Genomic DNA, 17099 nt, shown 5'->3' with positions numbered 1-17099 from the left:
GTAAAGTAACTGATGTTATGTTGTGGTTTAGCAAACTGTCGCTTAAGTTTCTGTCGGTTTCCCAGAGGCAGCACACCAGCTCTAGACAGCAATACTCACAACTCTGCTGCTGCTATAGCTAACAACAGGATATCTTAGCAAACTACAAAGTAAGCTGAATGTCCGTGGGCAAGTCATTTAACATTAGCTGGCACACACATTTTGGAATAACAAGTTAGTGTTGTGTGGCTCGGTCTCATCTACTTTATTTCCCATTTACAGAGCCAGGGCTGTGCACAAACCATTGACAGTAAATTAAGGGAGAACAAAGCTTCTGGGTCTGACATATAAGGCCAACGCGGCATTCTGCATGGCCAGCAAGGGGCCGCGCCATTGGTAGCAAAAAGACCTGCGCTTGGATTAGCTCAGTACACAGTTTGCTGATCAAATATGGCTCAAGGTTCTGTTACTGTGATGCCTATTTCTCTAATCAAATCTTTTCACAAACATATTTGAATGTATTGTAAGAACGTGTGTGACCAGGGAAGCCGCCGTTGTGTCCTGCTACAGACGAGAACTGGATTAGAACCGCATTATCTAGAATCATTTACTCCACCTTTAAAAGTAAAGTTAGGCCATATGTGGTTATTCAGGGTTGTTTGTTTGGATACATGAAACCTGCTGGACTGGTTTACAGTGGGTGTCACTATATTTATCCAGGCAAGGCAGGTTGAAGCTACAGCGTAGTCTTATTTAATTCAATTTGTCTTGAACAATTGTAAATCAGGACTCAGGTGTTTAGAACAGCAACATCAAAGCTTCTGCGACCTAGTTATAGACAATCATAGAGAGGATGGTTTATTTACTCCTGCTGCCACTGCCACTAATGGAATATACTCATCAATACATGTATGGGGTTTAATCTAAATGGCTCATTATTATCATATTTACAAACACTACCAATGTAGCACTGATCAATTCTCTAATAACTCCATCATATGGATCACACTGACTGATTGTAATGAAAAACCAGTATCAGCCTTATTGTCATCCAGCCGATGCATCATTCTAACCATCGTCAGGGCAGAAGAGGTGGAAGAGGCGATACATTTGTTGCCTCTCATTTGTCTGTCTCTGTGTGTCTCTCTATCTCTGAACACACCATTCCTCAACCGTGTCCAACGGTGACAGCCGTGGGTAATGACAGTCGAACGCTCGCTCGCTCCTCATTTACTCGGAGCTGGCAGTGTAACAGTTCGCTCAGAACTCTTAAGTGCTTGTTAATTTAATATGCAAATAAGTCTCTTGTCAATCTGAATGCATTTTAATGAAAAAGCCCCTGCTTCCACAGGGCGGGGGGGGGCTCCTGCAGGTTGACTGCAGGCAGGAAAGGAAAAAGGCCAGGGGCAGGGTGAGCAGAGGGCACAGGAGAGGTGTGGCTGGAGGGTAGCAGTGCAATACAGAGGTATTAGGGACGGAGAATGGAAGCCCAGATGGCACGTAGGGAACATACATGGTGGCTTGTTGCAACCTGAACATGTGTAACACATGGAGGTGATGCCGCTGTCACCTCCGCTTTGGCCTCCTGTGATCTGTGTCAGCCAGTGTTCCCAGCAGATAGAGCTTCAAAACAGAATCCAGGGTTATGAGAGGGAGCAAACACAAGAATCAGCCTGCACAAACATGATAGAGTGAAACACACACAATCCTCTACCCACATCCCTCTGTTAATGACAGACCTCAGCTCAACCTTTGCCTACATATGGGTGGTGCAGCGTGCTGAAAGTAAGGTAAGCGTGTTATTGGGAAGGTGGGGGGCTGGGGGGTGGATTGCAGGCGGTGTTAAGTCAAGCAGGAACCCTCAATGTTGCTAATTTATTTACAGATTTAATTAGATGGATAGAGCCCTCACAGATATAAGAAAGAGAGGAGAGATGTTGCCAGCGTTACAGCACTTTAATTATGGTAGCAGGCTCCTGATCCCTGCGCTCTGCTGTCTGGGGAGCCAGTTAATTAAAATCCTCATTATTTTACTTTTAATTAGTTCCCCCCTCTTTTGTTTCCTTTCACCATATGGCCGTGTTCCGTGGTCAAATTAACGTAATTGAGCTAATTAAGCCGATCACTTTAATTATTCAAAGCGTTCCGATTGGCCAGGAGAACTTTTCTCTCTCTCCCCTCCCTGACATTCCTGTGTGAGGCTTGGAGTTGTAAAGTCGCTGTCTTTGTCATTATGCTCCTCTGCTCCCAATGCTGAAGGCAGTGAGTTATGGCCGCAACATGCCTCACTTCCTACATGTTCCAGCAGCGTCTCCTGTTTCACTCCCCATACAATGTGGGGTATGCAAGCGCAGCGCCGGAGACCTCTGTGAGTTCAAAGAGGATTCAGAAATCATCAGAACGTTTAACACACTATGGTTATGACAAATTAGGTGTTGGTAGTTGTTGTCTACTTCGCTGCAGTCATCTGGTGCTTGGGGATTGGAGCAACCATAAATAGCTTTGGCAGCCCGAGCAGCTTTCAGAAGGATCGTGAGCTAAATGCCATAGACGTCTTTCAGCACACTACCATTGCATTTACATGCTTGGTTTTTTTGAAAATGGTGACAGCCAGATGGCGGTTTCACAGCTAACATTCTTACGTTGAGCTCAGTGCCTAAGGGTGGACAAGACCTGTCTATCAGCATTTCATCTACAAACTCCACACATACCTCTCTCACTCTCAGCTCATCTGTCTGTTTTTACAGCAAGGTAGAATCGTTTATACCCATAATCTGTTTAAGCACAAGGAACCTCCTGCTAAAACGGCTGGATCTGAGATAAAACACAAAGTCTTCGCTCAATGTAATTTGTTTTTATGTGTTATTTGATGACAGCAATGTACAGTTCGCAGTTCAAGAAAGCTTTTATACTGTTGTACCCACTCTACTGTACGAGCCTTTTCAGGGAAAACTCAGAGAAGCATGCACCTTTCCAGAGTGTTTGGAATATATAGATCATGAGTAATGATAGGCATCATAGCTGGACAGACAGAAAGTCAAACTTCCTCAACACAACACAAACCAAAAAAACTTTAGTCCACAAATCTTTGCATGGAGCCCAATTGAACAGATTATTACTGTACTGTACTGTTCTGCGTCTAAGATTATGCTTCCACCCTAATATGTAGTGGGTGGATTGTAGTGTCTACAGATTCGAAGGTCCAGTTTGTAACATTTAGGATCTATTGTCCAAAATGGGATAGTCACCTGAAAATAAGAATTGTTGTGTTTTTTCTACCTTAGATAGGCTGTTTATATCTACATCTACGGGTTCTCTTCTACAGTGACCTACACCATTTCAACAGTAGCCCACAATGGACAAACCAAACACTGGCACAAGATAGGGCCTTTAGTGTTTTTTGCAAGTTTGACAGCCACCATAATATCTCCTACATGCTTGGAAGGCTAAGTGCTATTCAGTTGGTTGCAATCTTCAACTTCACAATGGCGGCTGTGGCTCAGAGGAAGAGCGGGTTGTCGGTGTGTGAATGTGTATGAATGAGTTAGTTTCTGTTTGATGGACTTTGCCATCGCTGAGTGAATGTGTGTGTGAAAGGGTGAATGTGGCATGTAGAAAGCCTAGAAAGGCGCTATGCAAGTACAGGTCCATTTACCATTTACTACTAGGTGTTATTAAATCTTACACACTGGCCCTGAGAACTAATATCCAATATTCTCTGGATATTTTATTACTTTATCACTGTAAACATTTTTCAATAAAACAATTGTCTTCCAAAGAAACAGTCCATTTCAGGTTTTTTTTTTTTTTGTATCTTGGTTGAACTGACATATTTTCTCAGAACATTCTAGGGTTCTTGTATTCCACAGTATTGGATTCACCAAACCATTTCTAGCTCAATTTTTAAGCTTTCAACTCAAATTGAACACTAGCCACCACAATCTGCCACAAAAAGAGGATGTCACATGCTATTTGCCCTTATCGAAGTCATTTCCATGAGAACGCTGCTCCTAGCCCTCATAATTACTAACTTATGTGCTCTAATTTATTCATCTTATATCACCGAAACATGATGAAGAATGTAACAAAGGATTTTGGAAGAGCTAGCAGTGACATTTCTCTCGACTGTGACAAGGCCAAGTGGCGAATGCTTGCTAATCCTGTGGCGGTTTGTGGTGGCAGTGAATGGTTAAGAGAGTTCATACATTCCAAATGTGAGAAAAGGAGAATAACTACTCTAGTACAGTTTAAGACTACTGATTCCATATTTGCATACTGTAGCGTTTGTGCAAGCTATTGCTAACAGCAGTTGACAACTAATCTTGTGGACTCAAAAATACCAAAGTAATGAGAATTGAACATTAAAGATGGAATCAAAATTAAAGAGGAAATAAGTGAGACTTCAATAATTGCATTCTGAAAACACCCCGAACAACAGTTGTTAACCAAAGCAGGAACTAAGCTCCTGCTGTTCAGACTTCAGTTCACATCTGGTGACACAAAGCAGTCTGAACCGTCACAGAGATGTGTAAGCTAACGCCAGCATATTGTCTGCTTCCAAACACTTGGTCTGGCCCCTCCACACACACAGGGGCCCAGTCGTTCGAAAGAGCTTCTGGCTGACAGACCAGCGGATCAGCATCAGAAGGGAACTGGGCTAAAGGAAGGCAGCCATCTTGGATCTATATCACAGGAGTGTCTGGGCAAGGAGGAGGCTTCGCTGGTACTCTTCCTCTCTTCATCATGAGCATGTAAAAATATCCTGGCATCATCTTGTGTCTTCACACAGTGTGAGGTGGAGGAGCTCAGGCAATTACACTCATCTGCATGTGTTAATATGATTAATTAGCAGGAATAAACACTTTCCTATGACACAGACTACATGGTGAGCCACACACCTGCAGAAGCTCTGATAAAAGACAACGCCTCATGGCAAAGAGCCTTTTCATGAGACCTGCTAATTGGCATCTGAAAACGTTCCGGCTAATTAGGAAAAGGCAGATGAGGCTTGATTAGTTTGAATGCAAAGTGTAACTTGTGGTGCGGTGGGACTCGGGAATGTGCCGAGGTTTTATTTCTCCACCATCACGATACAAAGATAATTGTAATTGTGATCATTTGCATACGTTAATGAATTTGCGTGACGCTTCTTGATCAGACGTGGAATAAATAATTGATGCAGTATCAGCACCTACCATGACAAGTGGGACGTTTTGAAATAGCTAAGCGCATTAAGGTGCAAGTTTGATGGCTGCCATGCTCCCAGGCAAGGTGTGAAAGTAGAGCAGATCCTATCTTCTGTCTCCTGCATACTCCACGGCTGCTATCGCGCTAAGATTAACTCCCAACCTCCGATGGTATGCTGAGACTTTACGTTTTTACATAGCATTAAAAAGGCAAACCGAGTTAGAGCAAATTAGATGCAGCTCGGGAAAATAATTTTCAGAAGCCATGCAGAGTGGCGGAGAACAAAGGGCTGTGATGGGAAACAAACCAGGCTGTGTGGGAGCTTTAATTGGAACATGGTAAACAGTAAATACATCAGATTGTTTCAAATGCCCTGGATGTGAGGGGGCCACTCCCCTTTAATTAGCCTGCTTTCAGATTAGGCTTTATTAGAGGGAGGCAGGCAGGCAGGCAGCCACAGAGCCAGTCAGCCACGGGATATGCCCCAAGTTCAGCCTCCCAGGAGCTCCAGCAGCACAGATACAGGGCTCATGTTTAATTGCTTCTGTAAATGGTCAGAGCTCAAGCCCCCTAATTCCATTCCTCTGGGTAATCAGGCATGTTTTCACCATACAGGGCTAAAGAGAGTGAGAGAGACAGTCACATCCACCATGCTAGGTACCATGCAATACAATGCCACTCTAATGCCACTAAGGGGCTTCAAAATGACCTCAGCTCAATTTCTGACATGTTACAGGAAAATCGTTTTAATAGGGTTTTTGTTTTCAACTCTACCATTTTTTTCACACATTGAACAGGTATCTGATAAAGAAATAAAACTCTACAGAAGGAAAAAAACTAATAAAACCTTCACAGGATCATTTCAGTTCTTTGTGCAGGGCATCAGTTATCGTATATGACAGCAACATTAGATGTTCCTTGAGTTTCAGATTAACATATACAAGAGAGAGATCAAGAGTTCATTAAAAGCACTGACGCTCAGGGGAAGCTTTGACAGTCATTTTACAGCAGTCCATCAAACATTCATTGAAGCATCTTTTGTTCCCTCTTCCAGTTGGCTCGGGCTCTCATCGGCATTGTTTTCCTCAAGCTTCCTCTTAGTCCCCATGGAGCCTTTTGCCAGTGCGGTCCACACATACTGTGAGTCTTTGCATGATGCACAGACCACTTTAACATTGAACACAACATAAACGTGACTTTGAATGCGGTATATAGAGTCTGTGATATGGTGAGGGAAGGGATATCTTGGGTGATAAACTGCATCCTCGCCGTGGGAAGAGAGGCGGGGTAGTGATAAGAATCCACAACAACGGCGACAGTAGCGGGAGAAGAATAGTGCACTGAAGAGAAGTGAAGCTCGGGAGGAAAGGCGAGGGCGATGCGCGGCACTGCTGCCACTCAGCATACCTGCAGACAAGAAGAGAGACAGGGAAAAGCGTCAGGGCCACTGCCACAACAGACCCTAATGTTTGTTTCCTTCTTATTCAGGTGTTCTCTTCATTTCAAATTCAAGTTCATTTTAGCTTTAAGATGCCCTCACATAAATAAAATGAAATCTATTGTGTAATACCTATTTGAGGATGAATTCATCTAAATAAAGCATAGTGATATAGTGGCTGAACATTGGTTGACATGGGCCTATCAACAAATAAGATGGCATACACCAATATCAGCGGCAGATCGATCTGTTGCTTTGCATGAATTTTGCACCGGTTAAATGTTGTGTTGGTTATTTCCAACTCGGATATTGGAGAAAGAATCCATTTTCGAGCACTGGCACAAATTGCACACTAATACTGATGTGCTCCATGCAGCAGCATGGACATTGAGCGGCTGTTCTGTCTCACTTCTTGGATGAGGCTGCAACAAAGCAGAGATGCCTATCTTTGTAGATTTCATTGTTCCCTGGGCTCAAAAGGGGGAATAAATAACAACAAAAAACATCCGTACTGGCATCAACTGTCGGCCAAACTGTTATTTTAAACATCAGAATCAGTATTGGCCCAGAATTTCCCAATTGGTGCATCCCTACTAATAGTGCACTGGTTGCGTCCAGTTACCAGGTGGCCTTTCAGTTTCAAAACCAAGGAGCAATACCACACAAATTAAATAAACTATTTTTTACAACTAAATTCACTTAAAATGACACAAACAGTAGGTTAAAAAAAACATTGCGATACGATTCACAATTAGTGGGAATAATAATAATCAGTAGTCACAATTTTTCATTGAAAAAAAACCCCTATTAAATTCATGATGTTGTGACATTTTGGCCTGTGTACCAAAGACACGTATTTTCTTACAGCTGGAGAACAAGATATATAGGACAGGACGTCTCTGCAGTCTACAGCACTCAGTAACAATGTTGTTTGTCCCACATTTTACTTTTATCAAAAAATTGCAGCTTCTGAGATTTGCATATTTCACTTGGTCATACTGTGATTTCGATAATATTTCAATTAATTGTGCAGCCCTGATTAATTTATTAATTACATTTTAAACTATCCTACATCATGTGGAGCCTTTTGATTTGTAACAAACAATGTATTTTATGAACTGATGATAATATGGTTTATATATAAAATAAGAATAATTAGTAATAGTAATTAGTGATTTCAGATAAATGTAGTGGAGCCAAAAGTACAATATTTCCCTCTGAAAGTATAAATGGGAATTACTCAGGTAAAGTAAAAGTACCTCAAAAGCACAGTAATTAACTAATTGAACTTACTGTCTTGTACATTATCTTTTCTGTCGAGTGTTTTTCAACTGTTCTTGCAACGGTTATCTTTTAGACTTTTACAGTTTTTCATAATAATAACAATAGCACCTCTGAATTTTCAGCATATTTTTACCACTTTGCTACAGCGTTTTCTTCATTTAATTACATGCCCTGCTGTGGCAGCCATTTTCCCTATCAACATATTCAGTGACATTCATGTAGGGAGTTCTGCTACGAAGTACAGACGTCCTGTAGTGTCATATCAGAAACCCCTTTATTCACCTTCTGGTCTGTCAGTACAGAGTTGCTCTGAAGTGGAGGCAGGTGGCTGTTGAGCAAGGCAGCGCCGGGTCTGTCATGCTCACAGAAGATTGTACCATTGATGTAATGGAAGCGATCGCCAGGCATCAGTCTGTTTCTACAGGTGGCACAGCTGAAACACTGCAGAAGACGGAGGAAAAAACCAAAGGGTCAGAGATGGAAATCTGAAAATGCATCAAATTCAGGCCACTAAAGCACATTCATATACTATGACCAAAGTCACCTAATGTGAGAGACTGAAACTGGAACTTTAACTTCTTTAAACCTCTTAATATGTGTCTCAAACTAAGTTTAAAATGGAGTGCTGATATTGAGGGACGCGTCTTCCCGTCTCACTGTCTCTACCCACCAAATCCCAGATGTTACTGTCAAACAAGCAGTGGGAGACAAAGCGCGCTGATGTGAGAGCTGGGGATTTACCTTGAGGTGGTAAACATTTCCCTGTGCCCTCATCACCATTTCGTTGGCTGGGATCGACTGGCCGCAGGCGCTGCACGCCCCGCTGTGCCCGAACAGTCTGCAAACACAAAAAACACAGATTGCTCAGTCTGCACGGCCTCCAAAATCTAAAACCAGCAGCTTCATCTCCCCCTCCTCCTCCTCCTCCCTCCCTTCCTCCTCCTCCTACCTCCCTTCCTCCTCCACCACCTCTTCCTTCCTCTCACCTGATGTAGTCGCTCCGACACAGAATCATGCCCCCTTTGCTGTAGCAGGTGGTGCCAATGTCCCCCAGCTGGGCTTGGCAGCAAGAGCACTTGAGGCAACGAGTGTGCCAGTAGCGTTCCATGGAGAAGAGCAGGAAGCGGTCGGCGATCTTCCCCCCGCATCCTGCACACGACCTGGGGGCCGGCGGTACGCCTGACGCTTGGCTGTTTACCATTCTGCCCTCAGAGGCTCCTGGACACACAAAATATAGATCTGACAACTGAGACAGGTGCAGGCTAGCTACGTTCACTTAAACACATTTTGTAGGAGAACAGAAAAGCAGTCTGATTCTTAATACAGTCTGAAATCGTTGTCTTAAAATAGTCATGTTTGTGTGAAATGTGTTTATTTCTAGGGCTGCAACTTTTCATTTTCATTATTGATGAGTTGATCATTTTCTCAATTAATGTAGGTTGTTTTGTCCGCAAGCCAAAGATATTCAGTTTACTGTCATAGAGGACTAAAGAAAGCAGAAAATATTCACTTTGGAAAGGCTGAATTCAGAGATTCTAGAACATTTTCTCATAAAATGACTCAAAATGATAATCAAGATAGTTGGCGATGAATCCATTAATCGACCAATGGCCACAGCTCTAAATATTTCTGTTTCTATTGGTGCCTATTTACTTGACAATAATTCCAAGTGGGAGCTTATAGTAAAGCCCTTTTTGTGTTGACCACACACACCAGCCATTTCCACTTGCTCAAACAAACCTACACAGGGCTTCAGCATGACTGCAACTGATTGATAACATAACACTTTAAGAGCTGTAACAGGTTGACCTAAACACTATCACACTGATCAATACAAGAGGGAGTCATTGAATTAGCTCCACTGATACACAGTCAGCAGCAAAGGAAATGTAAAACAAATTGATCTTTTTTTAACTTAAATACATAAAAACAAATAATACAATAAATAAATACATTAAAAAAAATATTTTAAGATTCTTCACAGATCTATCTATCTATCTATCTAAGAATATTTTCTAAGATTGTACACGTAGACCAGGGGATTTAACTTCCAGGCACTAACATTATGTCAGCAGTAGGGGTGTAAGAACTATCGTATTGCAGTATTTTATTTTGTGATACACATAAACTGAGGGCTGTGATATTACAGTGAATGGGATTAATACAAATGCAGCTCCCACTGTTTTTAACTTGTTTATGCATATGGTGGTGTGTTCCTTATACTATACTATACTATACTATAGTATATACTATACTTATACTATGACAGTTTGGGATTTTTTAAAACTAAATGTATCAATATATCGCCTTGCTTACAATATCGCAATCAGTGTTGGGCTAGTTACTCAAATTTCTTTATTTATTACTCAGTACTCATTGCTCTTCAAAAGTAATATGTATTACTTTACTTATTACTCCCTGCCAACAGTAATTCATTACACTACAAGTTATATTACTTTTCCCACAAAACTGATAATTGTGTCCTTTCTCCCCAAAATTCAGACTTTATGCTTAAAATCCAGTTTTGTTTGTTAAAATCAAAGTACTAGTAAGAATAGGTTCGAGCTGCTGAATGAAAGCATTTCCATCTTCCTAAATAGTTTCCTCCACGATTACAAAATGAATCCAACCATGTGATTGGATTGCTGGATTTCAGATCAGTAGGGGCTGACAACAAAAGCACAAAAGCTAATACTGTAACTGATTACGTCTGGGGGCTAACTGTAATATAATTACTGAAATGTATCAGTAATTAGTTACAGTTACTGGAGAAAAGTAATAGAAGTACTAGTAATGAGTTACTGCCCAACACTGATCAATATATCACCATATACTGTATCGAAACCCCGTATCGTGATACAATACCAATACACAGCTACAGTCAGCATGTATTTTGATGTGAGAGGGGGAAAGTCACCAAATGGGACTTTTGGAAGAGTGCCAGTAATAATGAGACTGAATGTCATACTTTATTATTATATGCATATTTAAAGTATTTTATTCTCCATTTAACTTTACACAGTGTTTCATTATTTGAGCTTTAACCCCGTGCTGTTTCCAACCAGGAGGTGCTAGCTTAAAAACGTTTAGGAAGGCGCGCGCGTATGGAGCAGTAATGAGGGAAAGAGACGTTAACGTTACCTCTCGAGCCGGAGCTGTTCCCTCCTGCGTTGAAGTTTGACAAGGTAGAAAAAATATTCACAAGAAGCTCGACACGCTCACAGCTGTAAAACCGCTCTTAGACTTGACATGTCTTGGTTTCCATAGCTCTCCAGAAAAAAAAGGCAAAAGCGACACATTAAAGCCCGGGACGGCGCGGTGACGGTACTAGTTGAGCAAAACTCTTCCCGACATCCAGCTCCGCGGATGGATAACTACATGTAACCGTGAGGAGGAGACATGACGCAGCTTCTCTTCCTCTCCCCTCTGTCAGAGCTGTCTGTCTATCAACATGCCTTCATCTGTTTCTAACGCTTTTGACAGCGACACTATTCATCAAATTGCGCAAGGGGCTATTTAAATTACCAAGAGGGGGACGCAGCCGACATGAAGCGCGCAGCAGCCAATGAGAGAGCAGGGGGGCGTGTCCACAGTCAAAATGATTTATGAGTTTATAGTGGCTGATTAATATGCACATTCACATCCCATAAGATCCCCATAGGATGTCACTGAGTGTGTGCGCATGGGAAACAGCTATGAAAACAAATGATGGAACGTTTTTTTTTTACTTTACATCGATGTAAATCAGTGGTTCTCAACCTGGGGTCCGGGCGTATGGGTTTCACACTCTCTTCACTGTTAATCTGCCAAATTACACTAGAGACAGTTATTATGGAATAAATAAATCTTAACAGTCGGGGGTCCCTGATACAAATACAAGTCTGTTGTGTATCAGTTTGGGGTTTCTTGATACCAGGAACATTGACAACCACTGATGTAGACAATAATAATTGTACGAGGAAGAAATATTTCCATAAATGTCCAAAATTGCTTTATTAATCAGAAATTATTATCTTATTGCCAATAGAATTAAGGAACAATTAGTCTTTTTTTTTCTGAAGAAGAATTATACGATTTTGAGATAACATTTTTACTGTAGTCATAACAAAAATTGTATTTGTATGTGTAAATATGCAACTTATGATTTCAATGCATGTTGGTTACAAAGAGGCAAATTTCACACCAGCACGTCACACATTCATAGTGTAGCCTAAGGCTTACGGAAATGGTGTGTGTGTGTGTGTGTGTCTGTGCCCCAATATCTCATCCTCTTATCCATACACTTTTTTTTATACTGTTATTAAAATCATAATCATAATATTCTATGGCCACATTAACCATTGAAGCCAGCAATCATACTTGCATACATTGATAAAAGACACAGTGTATGGACTATGATGAGGACACACTTGATCTTCTTAATCTAGTCCGCTCCATCCACCTCACAGGAAGGTCAAAGTGCTGGTGAAGATGACAGAACAGGGATTCATTGTTGTTCAAGGACTCTTACAGGCCAGATTAGGTCTCAGTAGGTCCCTGGTCTCAGTCAGTACATCAGTACGTCAAGCTGGCCTGTACTTCCAGTTGAGTTCCAGTAGAGGACAGCATCCTATAAGGAGGAACAGAGAACATTGCATTGGCAGGGTTATATTGCATATCCTGATATATGAGGTTCAATATAATGGAATGAGAGAAACACAAAACAGAGCATGAACTGAAAAGCATTCTCAAAGGATCAGCAATCAGGTGTGTATATGTATATATATAAATATATATATATGCTTTCAAACTCTGTTTCATTTGTTGTAGAAATACATTAAAGAGGTTTCTGTGGAAATCATCATATGTAGCCTTCATTGTCTATCAAAGTTGCCCACATAGTTACTTTTTGTGTGTTCTATTATTACATTGACAACTCTAAAGAAATAAATATATTCAGTAACTATCAATTACTGTATGATTCCCACTGAAGAATGTGAGAATGAGTTTCTAATTGTGACCACTGAATTTCTGTTGGTCAGGCAATTGCCCATTGGTCTGTTCATAGTTTGCGTGAATTCAGACAGGTAAAACAAATGACAAAGTTTGTTTTAGTGCGAATGTAGTTTTTTTTAAAGTCTGTCTGTCTGAGCTCCATGTCTAGCAGGTGACACTCTTGCCGGTCAGGGGCGTAAGACTGGGTAGAAATAACGGGGACTGAATAGGCCCTCATGAGGAGAGCCAAAAAAATCTTATTACCTTAATTAATCACAGATTATTCTTTTTTTAATATTGTTTTGGGGCTTTTTCCCTTTATTGGATAGAACAGACAATAGACAGGAAAGGGAGGGATGACAAGCAGCATGGTGGGATTCGAAGTAAGCCTTTGTACATGGGGCGCCCCAATTAATCACTGATTTAATTCACCTGGTAAGCGTGCTAAATGACCCAAATCAACCCACCATGTTGGTACAAGGGGTGGGGGGGGGGTGGGTGGACTGGTTATAGTGGGACATTGACATTCAATGCAATTTATTGTGTAGCCTAAATGTGTTCTAATTTAACATTAACATCATATATTATCACATAACACTACTTGCATTTGCAAGTAATTATACTCTATAAAGCAAAATATAATATTCCCTGTTGACAGGTTACACTGGTCTGGAGACAGAAAACTTAGAAGACTTACTATTGATAGAGTTGATATATGATTTATCCACAAGTTTAACATTGACCACTGGAGGGCAGTGAACACTCATGATTCTAAATATATTCACGTCAACCAGCTCCACTACTGCAAGGTTCTACATCAGCTGGAGCTGATCTAGCACAGACTGGCTGAGGCAAGGTGTTAGTTAGGCAAGCTGTGATATTCTCTAATGTAGGAACAATTAGCCTAAAAAGCAAATCAGTGCTTCTGCAATGTAAATGAAGTAAAACCAGATCAAAGAATTGTTTTTTACGAATGCAAATGGGGATCAAACTAAAAGCAAAACCTCTTTTTATGTAGGACTTAACATTTGAAGTGAGTAGAACACATTCAACATAGGCCAACTTTACTGTGGACTGGAGGAGAACTGCAGACACATATGTGCTACCTGTGCTACACATTGTGTTTCCTCTCACTTCTTATCACCTGTCAGCTGTGAACTGTAGGGTAGTCTGGCCCAAAAAGTAGAACCGGACTCCATTTTTTCCACACTGCAATGCAACATAATCAGACTACACACTGCACTAACATTAGCTAGCAAACCTAAGATGTGACAGTGCAGGAAAGGAGAAAGCTGACCAAGGTTCCAAAAAGGGCAGGGCTTAGGAAAGGTTAATTGATACCAGCAGCAAACAATGTGGTAGTAGCATCATTGTCAGCAGTAGCAGTAATAGTAGCAGTAGTAGCAGAGCTACCAACTCTCATGCTTTCGCCGTGTGACACAAGTTTTTGCCTGTTTTCACAGGCATCCAATTTCTGATCCAAAATCTGATCTTGGGCCGAGACTTGTTCGCTCCTTTTTAAACTCCGTTGATGAGCGCCACTGAACCCTATGCGCTGCACCCATATATGCTGCACCCCGTTCTATATATACAGTCTATGGCATAGATATACATAATAAAGACCTTTATTATGTATATCTATGGTCTATGGCACCCCGAAGTTAGCGACAGAAGAAGAGATACGGAGAAAGACAGCGGGAGAAACTACCTCGAGAAGTCTGATGAGAATCAGAGCTGAGACTAGGTATGTAACAATGAAATGTCGTCCAATTGAGTAATCACTCTCTTAAACTTTCAATCTTGAAATAAATTGTTTGTGTTTTTTATATATTTTTTCTATTTGTTTGCGTGTGAACATGATTTAGTGTGGTGAAAGCTGTCATAACAAGCAGCAGGAGACCCGTTTTTGGCTGAACAAAAATCATGAAGTGCTCTTAAGAATACAATTATTCACAACATAGGTTAGGTTTCAGTTAAGAATTAGTTTAATACCATTCTAATTAAAATATCAATCAACCTACAGGTACCTAGGTCAAATCTTAAACACTGGTCTATGAATAAGGCTTCATTGTGATACAGGCAGTCATTTAGGCACAACAATAGTTTCCTAGTTGAATGTTCAGCTCAAGTCTAGAAGGCCCTACAAGTCATGATGCCGAACATGAATCAGAATAAGTTCAGGTATTGCACATCTTTAGCAGACCATCCAAAAATCCATTAGAATGCAGGAAATCACATCTACTTAATCCAAAATTTCCTGGGGGTGGACCTCCAACTATGTCTGCTTCTCAGAATGTAACCAATATTGTCCATCTCCAGTAGGCTGCCCCTATCAGCGGCTTTGGGCCTCCCCACAAACCACCAGAATGCAGGGTACAACATGGGTACACAACAACATCAAATGAATTCCAATTCTCTGATATCTGAGCCACCAACTTGTGTGGCTGCGTGCGCGGCATAATTTTGGTCACCCCCGACAAAATGTCACTCCAAGGTTTTTTGAAAAGTTGGCAGGTATGTAATAGAGACACAACGGTAGTAGTAGTTATTGTAGCGTAGTCCTTTAAATCAGTCTTGACGTCACAGCGTTTACTTGACTGTGAACACTTTATGGAAATGTTGACTTTAGTTCCATAAAAGATGTTAGCTGTCTCTCTTAAAAGAGGATGAGTCATGTCCCACACATTCGTTTTCAGAACAACAAGCCAATAACAACTCATACGTAGACGTGTGTTGTTATCCCACATTGTGCCGAAGAGGAACCACTTTGACACATCCTTTTTCAAAGTGCATGGCAGGATGGGGGTGGGGGTGGGGGGATTTCCTCTGCTGTGGACGGTGTGGCAGCGCAGGCCAACTTCCACCACTTTCCGAGGCCCCGTTGATTTCCGACATATTTCCTGTTCCTCTGTCATGGTCATGCTGAAAGTCACAGCTCTCTGTGAGGCTGGACAACACCTGTATCTTCCAGTCTGGGTTCCCAGCCAATATAAACCTGCTGTGGAGCATCACAGCGCCGCACACTGCCAAGACAATCACATTTATGAAGCTCCCTCACTGTGATGTGGAGAGATCCTTCCATCTGAGGCTCTATTTTCTCTCTCCTGAGGATAAGCACCTCAGTGTCATCTGAGTTTGGTGGTATTAGTTTAGAAATGAGTCATCCTTGATCTCCTGAGTCCACAGGGACTGGATTGTTATGGAGTTTGGAGTAGTGTGATACAGAAAGGGAAAGTCTGCAAATTGGTTGTTTCTCAATGGAAATGAGTGAATGATGATTCTTTACAGCAATGCTAGAACAATGTTTTTTCCAACTTATTTAACTCTTTGGAAGAGCTAGCAATGGAAAGGCATGGACAAGTCTGAAATTAGAAGTCATGGTCAAGAACAAAGTCTGTCAGTGGGCTGTGGTAGGCCAGTCTAAAGCCGCCATTGTGCACAGTTTACACAATTTTATTCAATAAAAATGTACCAAACAGTTTAGGTTTTTTTCAGCTCTTTTTTATAAAAATGTTTTGTATGAGTTGTGTGTCTACACATGGTGGGTATACTTGGATTAAGATGAACACAAATGAACCAAACGTGGGAATTAATTGTACTTTGTGCGCACGCATTAGCATTTTGAGTACTCAATGTAGTAAAACGTGATCTTGATATATATTTTTTTCTCTCTTCGGCCACTCCGTACATTATAACCCACTGCATATAAATGTGTGATTTGATTTGTAAAGTGTTACCCTCAGTTTTCATCTTTTACATTTTTGTTATATTTGCTATTAAAATTAATAACTTTTTTTGTTTTAATTTGTTCTGAAAAACATTTACAAATTTTATCTAAGCATGTATTTCTGAGATATTTCTCTGTGTATTTGGTGCAAAGCTCTCACTGCTGTGTAGTCTCCCAGAGATTACCTAGAGAGCACTGCTTTTTTGGCCATGGTGCTTATTGTCATCATTGCGAACCACGCAGTTCAGTAAAACTGTATATGACAAGTCAAATATTTTCCTAATAATGTCCTAGAAAGGAGCTTATACAGGGATACACAATGTGGATTTTTTTTTCAGACAATATGATAACCAATAATTACCTGCTTCTCGTGGCCGATACCGATACGATAACTGATAATTGCACACTTTTGTATTTTTAAAAGAAGCTCGTAACCTGTAGTTTTAAAACTAAATGAGCCGAGATGGATGATTTAATATTCCATAGCTCTGTTCTAACCAGATCTAACTG

The 17099-nt window shown here is 41.0% G+C and overlaps 2 protein-coding genes across 2 annotated transcripts in view; both read right to left on the bottom strand.

Annotated features, from left to right (window-relative positions):
• Positions 1–17099, bottom strand: part of LOC127375919 (uncharacterized) — a 629637-nt gene that overhangs the window by 581287 nt on the left and 31251 nt on the right. The gene's annotated exons all lie outside the window — the stretch shown is intronic.
• si:dkey-90l8.3 (LIM domain transcription factor LMO4-B) lies at positions 5897–11396 on the bottom strand. The gene is made up of 5 exons (XM_051422401.1): positions 11030–11396; positions 8875–9106; positions 8630–8726; positions 8171–8329; positions 5897–6573 (listed from the first exon to the last, which is right to left on the bottom strand). Exons 2-5 carry the CDS (start codon positions 9087–9089, stop codon positions 6565–6567), a joined length of 480 nt encoding a protein of 159 aa, XP_051278361.1. The 5' UTR covers positions 9090–9106; positions 11030–11396; the 3' UTR covers positions 5897–6564.

The sequence above is a fragment of the Dicentrarchus labrax genome, unplaced genomic scaffold, assembly GCF_905237075.1.
Source record: "Dicentrarchus labrax unplaced genomic scaffold, dlabrax2021, whole genome shotgun sequence".
Classification (NCBI taxonomy): domain Eukaryota; kingdom Metazoa; phylum Chordata; class Actinopteri; family Moronidae; genus Dicentrarchus; species Dicentrarchus labrax.
This window is presented reverse-complemented; position numbering and strand designations above follow the sequence as displayed.

Coding starts and splice junctions, on each gene's coding strand:
- si:dkey-90l8.3 (XM_051422401.1), bottom strand. CDS start 9,089: ATGGTAAACAGCCAAGCGTCAGGCGTACCGCCGGCCCCCAGGTCGTGT. Junction 8,727..8,874: donor TGTCGGAGCGACTACATCAG/GTGAGAGGAAGG, acceptor TTGTGTTTGCAG/ACTGTTCGGGCACAGCGGGG. Junction 8,330..8,629: donor GAAATGTTTACCACCTCAAG/GTAAATCCCCAG, acceptor CGTCTTCTGCAG/TGTTTCAGCTGTGCCACCTG.